This window comes from Poecilia reticulata, linkage group LG21 (genome assembly GCF_000633615.1).
Source record: "Poecilia reticulata strain Guanapo linkage group LG21, Guppy_female_1.0+MT, whole genome shotgun sequence".
Classification (NCBI taxonomy): Eukaryota; Metazoa; Chordata; class Actinopteri; order Cyprinodontiformes; family Poeciliidae; genus Poecilia; species Poecilia reticulata.
In genome coordinates this window covers 12,763,206-12,771,696 of record NC_024351.1, presented here as the reverse complement: position 1 = coordinate 12,771,696, position 8,491 = coordinate 12,763,206, and the positions used below count along the sequence as shown (strand labels likewise).

At 36.9% G+C, this 8,491-nt stretch overlaps 1 protein-coding gene across 1 annotated transcript in view; it reads left to right on the top strand.

The window, feature by feature from the left end:
* rab15 (RAB15, member RAS oncogene family) overlaps positions 1-6,799 on the top strand; it is a 34,650-nt gene extending 27,851 nt beyond the window's left edge. Inside the window, exons 3-8 of the mRNA XM_008397397.2 lie at positions 458-518; positions 1,697-1,757; positions 2,532-2,609; positions 3,129-3,218; positions 5,045-5,110; positions 5,192-6,799. Coding sequence (XP_008395619.1) covers positions 458-518; positions 1,697-1,757; positions 2,532-2,609; positions 3,129-3,218; positions 5,045-5,110; positions 5,192-5,353 — 518 coding nt within the window. The 3' untranslated portion in view covers positions 5,354-6,799. The remainder of the gene's footprint in view (positions 1-457; positions 519-1,696; positions 1,758-2,531; positions 2,610-3,128; positions 3,219-5,044; positions 5,111-5,191) is intronic.
* Positions 6,800-8,491: the final 1,692 nt, after the last annotated feature.

The following is an 8,491-nucleotide window of genomic DNA, read 5'->3' as shown; positions in this document are numbered from 1 at the left end:
ACATGACAAACTAAACTAAAACATCTCAGTGTTTGATTTAATACATTCACTCCTCTTAAAAAGATCACTGACAACCTGTTTTTTTTCTCTCCGTTTGAACCCGTCCAGTTTTCTTTTCATTTTCCTCCTCTGGTCTGTTATCGGTTAATTATTATTATTATTTTTTTTATAAATACAGAAAACTGATCTTCACGGTTCGCTGGATCGTTGCCTTGATCTCCTGACAGGCTGATTATGCTGCGATAGCAGGAGTCTCGTTTTGTCAATGCTGTCTGATGTTTACAAAGCCGTAGCAGAGAATTGGTGATCTGTAAAGCACGTTTTCCTTTAGTCACATTGTTGAAAGAAATAAAATGCCCAACTAATAGTTTCTAAACCCTGGAAGAACATTAAATAAACCCAGAACTCTCCTGTGGCTGTAATATTGTATTTTCTAACCTCATCTTCTCTCCTGTAGGAGTCGACTTCAAAATGAAGACGCTACTAATAGATGGTATCAAAGTTCGAATACAGATATGGTAAGATATCGGAGCGAGGATTTGYACAGGAGATATTGGGAATGCAGTGATCTCTCTGACAGGACGGGATTTAAAAAGAGCAAATCTTGTTGGAATCATGTCTGTAGTTCATAGAATAAAGGAACAATATTCATTTTACTCAAACATTTATGTACCTGTAAAAAATAAAATCAGAGAAACTGATCATTTCAAGTGGTCTCTTAATTTTTTTTCCCATTTTCAGAGTTGGGCAGTAGTTACATTTACACAGTTTAATTTACTTGAGTAACTTATTTAAAAGAATTTAATTTTAGGAGTATTCTTACTATTACTATTATTATTCTTACTACCCTTACTTTTAATTGAGTAATTTTGAGTAATTTTATTAAGTATTTTTACTCTTATTTGAGTCAAATTTCTGGATTTTACCCACTGAGTGACAGAAAAAAAAAAATTTAACCAAAAGTTCACCAGAGACAAACACACAGCTGCAGTTTTTGTAAAAGTTTCATAAGTTTTTTTTAATGAAGAAACTGATTTGGAACTGATTTTGTTATTTTTTTGTTACTTATATTAATTATTGTCATTTTGGTTCTTAAAATACCAATACTGTCGCCTAGCTTTACATTTTGTTCTGCCYGATTGTGTAATTTTTAAAATATTAAATCATTGCTAATTTATCAGTTACTCAGTTATTTGAGTAGACTTTTCACCAAATACATTTTTACTGTTGCTAGAGTGATTTTATTATGAAGTAGCTCTACTCTTACTTGAGTAAAATGTCTGGATTTTCTACCCACTGAATGAAAAACAAACATGTTTTAGCCAAAAATTCACCATGCACAGACACACTTCTGCAGTTTTGTTAAAGCTTTAGTAGYTTTAGAAATATTTTTTCTTTTRCCTGATTTTTKTTATTTTTTGTTATTTATATGAATTGTTGTCACTTTCGTCCTTAAAATACCGAAATGTCCACTTAATGTTGCATTTTGGTTTGTCAGAATATGTAATTTTTAAATATTAAATGACTATCTGATCAGTTACTCGGTTCTAGAGTAGACCTTTTAATACTTTTTCACTCTTACTCGAGTCGAGTAATTTCTTGGATGGCTACTTTTTACTTTTACTTGATTAAAATATGTTGAAGTAGTGCTAGTTTTACTTGGCTACAACTTCTGGGTTTGTTTGTTTCCATGCAGGGATACAGCGGGCCAGGAAAGGTACCAGACCATTACCAAGCAGTACTACAGACGAGCACAGGTACATTTATTTATCTGCAATATCTGGTAGATCACATTTAGCTTTTAATTAAAAACATTCTGTTTCTTTTATAAGTCAAGTCAGTTTGGAGCAGCATCTATATGTAAAAGCCCTGAAGAAGGGGAGAATTTTAATAAAAGAGCCTTATTATCTCGTTGACTTACAAACATACACATCGATATCAACGTTGACACAGCAGTATCTTAGCAACGGTGCTAACAGTGGAGCTAACAGAGCTAACAACGAAATTTAACATTCAGAGCGTCCCAAAAAAAAAACTCTCAATCTTTCTGAAAGTTAAGAAACAAATGTACAATCTACAGGTRTGTGTATATATACTCATACCTGAAGAAGGGGAGAATTTTAATAAAAGAACAGGCAGCTAAAGTACCTTAAAACCGCCCTCTTTTGCCTTTCTTTAGCCTGCGGCTGATATGAGCTTAGAAGGGACCAAACTAAATTGTCCTCTTAACAGAAGCTGGTAATGAAATTTAAGTGGAATCGTSTCGTTCCTGTTTAGTGGATTATTCATCGACCAGACGGCTTACAACGTCTGCAAAAGCTTCCAATGTTCCAGGCAGTATTCTGATTTACTTCAACTAATCGCTTTACTTTAGCTTAGCTCAGCTCAAGCACATTAGACCGYCACCTCTGAAAATCGTTGAAATTTTATTGGCTCGCTAGGATTTATTTGTTTCAAGAAAAACAAAATAAGCGGAGGGAGATAAAACCGAAGGTGTGAGGTGCTTTCGATCGTCTCTTCTCACTTTGCAGGGAATCTTTCTGGTGTATGATATCACGAGTGAGCGATCTTTCCAGCACATCATGAAGTGGGCCAGTGATGTGGACGAGGTGAGTCATGCTAAATCAGGGACATTAACCAATCAGAAAGCACGCTTTCCACATTTTAGACAGAGCCACTTTAACAGATCTGCTGAGRGTTCAGAGAGCCAGTTCTGACAGCGGACATGGTGAGGCGGAGCCCGCGTTGCGTGAGATTTTCATCTTTAATTTCCAGTCTCTGGCAAATTTTTAATWGTGTTTCCATAAACAAAGGAAATGACATTTTTCCAGGTTTCTGTCTTTCACAAGCTGTCTCCCATGCCCTACTTTCCACTGTCATTTCCCTCACTCTTATTTTTTTTAATTGAGTCATTATGGGCCTAATTTCCTCAGTGGATCTGTCTGAATATAGTCTCTATTGATCTTGGCTTGCTTCCCTACGTCTGATCAGGCTCTCWTTTCCCGCATGCTCGCACTCCTGTGTTTTCTCTACCACCCTCAGCTTCTCCTGACATTTAAATTTACCCTTTCTGTCTGTTTATTGCTGTTTTAAATCTCCTTTTATGTCCCCATGACAAACATGTGCAGTATGCTCCAGATAAAGTCCAGAAGATTCTGGTCGGGAACAAGTCAGACGACGTGGAGAAGAGGCAGGTGGCCACAGAGCAAGGCGTCAAGGTGAGTCAGCTACGGTCTGTCCACTTGCTTTGCAGAGGATTCTTGGACCAGCATGCTTAATATTTTCAACACAAATTTTAATTTTGGTTAAAACTGGGACTGGAATATAGAAATATTAATGGAAGTAATGTATTTTTTGGTTGAATTTTGGTTATGCAGAGCTGAAATCAGGAGAAAATTGGCACCGAGTGGATGCATTTTGAAAAATTACCACAAGAGGGCGCTGTTTCCATTTGTTTTGAATTTACGCTGCATTACAGGTGTAGCGCCCAGACGCAGAGTCCTCTTGTTACTTAAAAAACTATTCTTGTTTTTTTAAAATAAATAAATAAAATAAAAAAATAGAAATAAGAATTTGTCTCAAGGTTTGATGAACAGAATGTCCTCTTTTCTCCGATGAGGCAAAGTAACTTGGGCAGATTGGAAACCCAAATAATAATTTATACATTTTTTGACTACAGGGTTAATTTATAAACTGTTTTTGTTAGAAACATGTCTGTAAAATTTTGYCAAGACACAAATTGATCTTTATTACYAGTCAGCTCTTTATTGTTCTCTGTAGATTTCTAAGCACAAAACTGCAACAATGTCAGCTCTCTTGGCTTAGATGTAAGGAAATCTTATGAAGCAAAAAGAGAATTTCTAATTTATGAACATTAAGGTAAAATCTGCTTGACAGAAGATTTGTGTGGTCTAAGGATACAGACATGTGACTCAGACATCCRTAAAGTTGAGCCTCCTGCAAACCTTGAACCGAGAAGCCAAMTTTATCGACAGATCAACTCTTTTATGCTTTGGCATTGTCTGTGCTGTTGACTCTTAATTCTCCRTTTCAGTCTTGGGATTAAGTTTGGGTTTTCTCCAAGAGCTTGGCAAAATTACAAAACAGACAAATAAATTACATTGTTCTCTTTTGATCAGGGAATCTCCAGGTTTTTAGAAAACGGTTCAAAAGACTTTCTTAACCGGTTGGACTTTCCCATTGTTCTGAGTTCAGCAAATGTTGAACTCAGAACAATGAACATTAAAAGTTGTCAGTGGCTGGTACATGATTGTAGTCAATCATGAAYATTAAAAGTACCATATTTTTCGGACTATAAGCCCCTACCTTTTCCCCCACGCTTTGAACCATGCGTCTTATAGCCGGTGCGGCTTTTCTGTGGATTTTTCTTCCACCACCAGGGGGCTCTTTAGCAGGAAGTGAATCATTGGAAGTCAGAATTGGAAAYCAAAGAAGAAAGCGCTGATTTTCTTAGAGCAAGCACATGCTAGCAGCAGCCATGATGGAGAAATTTCTTCAAACATGGAAACCATCACGAAGAAGTTCATATGATGCAGCTTTTAAGTTGAAGGCTATCGATCTGGCAGTACATAGAGCCACTGCATGTCAGCTCGGCGTGAAGGGATCCATGGTTAGGCGTTGGAGACGGAGAGCTGCGTCCTTAATAAATCCAACAGATTTATCAAGGATGTAGCTCTCTGCTGCGTCCTTGTGAAAAACCGAGAGCGCCGGAGAGTGCTGGTTTGGCGGCTTATAGCCCGGTTCGGCTTATATATATATGTATGTTTCCAGTTTTTAAAAACAACTTTGTAGATGCGGATTCTAGTAAGGTGCGCTCTATAGTCCGGAAAACACGGTATTTAGTACAATTTCTAGAAGCATTTGGGTGAATATATGCATTATTTTACTCTGTAGTACAATTTTAAGCTTGTTTAAATTAGAAAAACTTCCATTAACCTAACCAAGTGGAACCAATTATCGTTTTTAAACTTCATTGACAAATTAAAAATATTTAAAATAAAAATGCTGTTATTCTCTCTTTCAGCTGGCCAAGGCCTATGGAATGGACTTCTTTGAGACAAGTGCCTTCACCAATCACAACATAACAGAGGTGCGGTCATCCGAAAGACACTGAAAGTTTCGCGATCAACATTTTATTCCAACTGTTTTTCTTTTGTGTTTTGGTTCAAAGTCTTTTACACGACTGGCTGAGCAGGTGCTGGCGGCCAACAAAAAGGACCTGGATCTACTCCGGATATCCCTCAACGACGAGCTGAATCTCACTGCTCTGGAGGAGGAGGAGGGACTATGTGACGATACGAGTGGCGACCAGCAGAAAGCCTGCTGGTGTTAAAGAACCGTGGCCATCTGCCTCCAAACATCGGTGGAAAAATCTGCTTGATTTTCGTCTTTAATCTGATATAAATGAGGCCAACTTTAAATCAGATTTTCAGGTCCACCAAATGGATCACCTTTTCAAGGATACATAGAGAGACATTTTGCCTTAATGCCCTTGGTGTATGACAAAGAGTTTTCGGCAAAGTTCAGAGTCACTTTAATAAAATGCAATTCCTATCCGACAATTTGGCACAAATGTTTCCAGGATGGGTGTAAATGTAGATTTGACATTTCTTTTTTTAAAAATACAATTTTTGTCACATTTTCATCTCTAGATTATTGGATGTGACTGATTTTAATTATTTCACCACATTAATTTTTATTATGAACTGTAATAAATTGTCTGATATTGATCATTGGGCTGGCTACTGCCCAAAATGGAGCAAGTACTCTATTGTTGACTGGTTAGACTGTTGTGTGAAATATTACCACAAGAGGGTGCTAGAGGGTGTTAGAAAAGCATCACTGGAGATTATTTATGTCCAATTATAATATTTGATCAAAGGCTTTCAGTTTTAATTCCCTCCATTGCATTTTTGTTTTATCACACTGATAAAAGCTATCTTTAATGAACATAAAATATTCATTTATTAATTTTCTTGCTTTGATTTCTTGTAAAGCAACCTGTTAAGTCGAGGTGTTTGACAGTAGCTTGGTGAACAAAATTAAAAAAATTCTGTTTCCCTGTAGCAAAACAGAATGTATTTTTCTATGTTCTCTGTTTGATTAGCATGAAAGAAGCTGCGCCCTAAACAGCTCCTTGCATTGTACATATCAGGTGTTTTAAAGCAAAACTGATGTTCATGAATTTTACCACAATAATGTTAGAAATTGTTACAAAGAGCCCTAAAAAACAGACTTTACTTTGTGGAGAAAATGTCTTGGGTTTTGTGTCTTTGTACAGAGTTTTGGATGCAGTTTTCTCCACCCCCCCCCCCCCCCCCCCCCCTCCCCGCCATTTCAGAAGGAACAAGTGAAACTTTTGCATGTAGGTCACATTTCTTTCCTTTTTTACTGCAACTTCAGTGAAGTTAATCATCTACTCAGCATAACACAAGCAGAGCATTTGACCAGAGTTGCCTCTTTGAAGGTCACACAGTATTTATCATTTAAAAGAGAGCTTGACCTACTACATTTTTGCAACTTGGTATGACTAAATGCTACTAAAACAAGTGTTAATGTGTGCCATGTGCGATATGATAGTATGTGGTATTGAGTGATGTAGGCTGTAGATACACAAGGTATTATTGTGTTGCTTTTCAGGACCTCTATTTTCTTCCTCTTGTAAACTACTTAAGTGGTAATTGTGGAACTATATTAAATGCAAACATGTAAAATGCAACTTGTTATTCTTGGAGAAAATATGCCGAATGTGTCTGAGTAAATATTTGAAGATTTGTGACTGTGTTTGTGGCGTCTTTCTTGGTAAAGTTTATATTAAAGCATTTCTGCTCCTGTTCAGTGAGTTGTAATGATCACAGTGCAGAGATACAAATTTCAGTGATTTTCATTTGCAGATGTTTAAACTTTTATTTAAATGTCAAGAAGCACAGAACCTTCTTAAGGATATCTATGTCGCCATGTATTTTCTTACAACTTGCAAGTTATTTTAATAGATTATAGAATGCATTTATAAAATATTTTTTAAGCATACAGGTAACTTTTGGGAGCATTGTGGTTACTTACAAGAACGTACAGCTTCCTGGATAGAAATTACAGGTTACATATGTGAATTCACACGTTCTTTCTGGAACTCAGGGTAATATCTTATTACTTACAGGAATTTTTGTGGTTACTTTCCAGTCCTGAATTTATGGATAACTTTTTTTAAACCTACATGTTACCTGCTGGAAGCTACATGGTATTTTTTTAAGACCAACAGTTACTGGCAGGAACCTACATATTGCACCTTTAACTTTAAAGACAATTTAATCAAATCCACAAGCTACTTTTTGGAAACCAGATGTTTTAAACTGCATTGCTAAACTTGCATGTCATTTCCTGAAAGGATGCTTACAGCCAACTACAAGGTATCTTTTAAATGTAAAGATTGCCGTATAAAAATTACAGACTATTTCTATTGAAAGCAAGGCTATCCGCGTATTTTCTTAACCGATTATTTTGTCGAAAAATGCATTAAATGTTTAGAAAATTCAAAAGATTTCAGTTTTTTGTCCTACTCGGACTGCATCTTGGGATCATTTTAAGTTTGACTACCCTGAATTGTATCTGTGTTTCTAAAATCCATCTCACTTTGACATGCTGACAGCGAACATTTTACTAAAAATTAGGGATTTAAAGGTCTTAAAAGTATGCTGTCAGAGGACAAGTTATTTCAGATTTTTCTGTCATGCCTTAATATTACCACTAGGTGACAGATTCATCCCATTGCCTCTTTCTCTTCTTTGTCAAAGGCTGTTTTCAATGTAAGCTGAAAACATGACATAGCCTGCATTTTAACAGACATATAAGAGTTTACGCAGCAGAATTAGCTAGTCTATATGTTACCATCATTGTTCATTGTTCTCCAAAAATTATTGATGATGTGCAAGGAAACACGCAGAGGATATTCTTAATAAATAAAATGATGTAATATTATTTCTCACTGTGTAGTGGCAGGATTTTCTTAAGTATCTGAGCAGGGTAAAAAAATTACGCTGCAATGCATTTGTTCATCACCTCGTTTGAGCTGTTAACGTTGTGAACTCATTAAGGTTTTTCGGGATCATTCCACCACAATAATGAATATTCAAATTGGGCTGTTCTCTGGTGGAAAGATGTGACAGCTGAGTATTTCTCGCAACACTAAGTGACACACAGACACACGTACAAAATGACAAGTCGGCGCGCACGCGCTGACACGTCGCACCCACGCGCACGCATCCTGCTCTACCCGTACATGCGTACAGACGGGGAGATCATTGTTGTCGTTTCGAGCAATTATAATCACCAGCCACGTCGTTTTCTGCAACACCATCCCAACCACATTCCTTCAGGTCTTGCAGCTGTCTGACATTCAACCATATGGTGCTTCTCTACGTGTGTGTGTGCGCGCGTGCTTGTGTGTGTGTGAGTGCGTGTGTGTGTGTGTGTG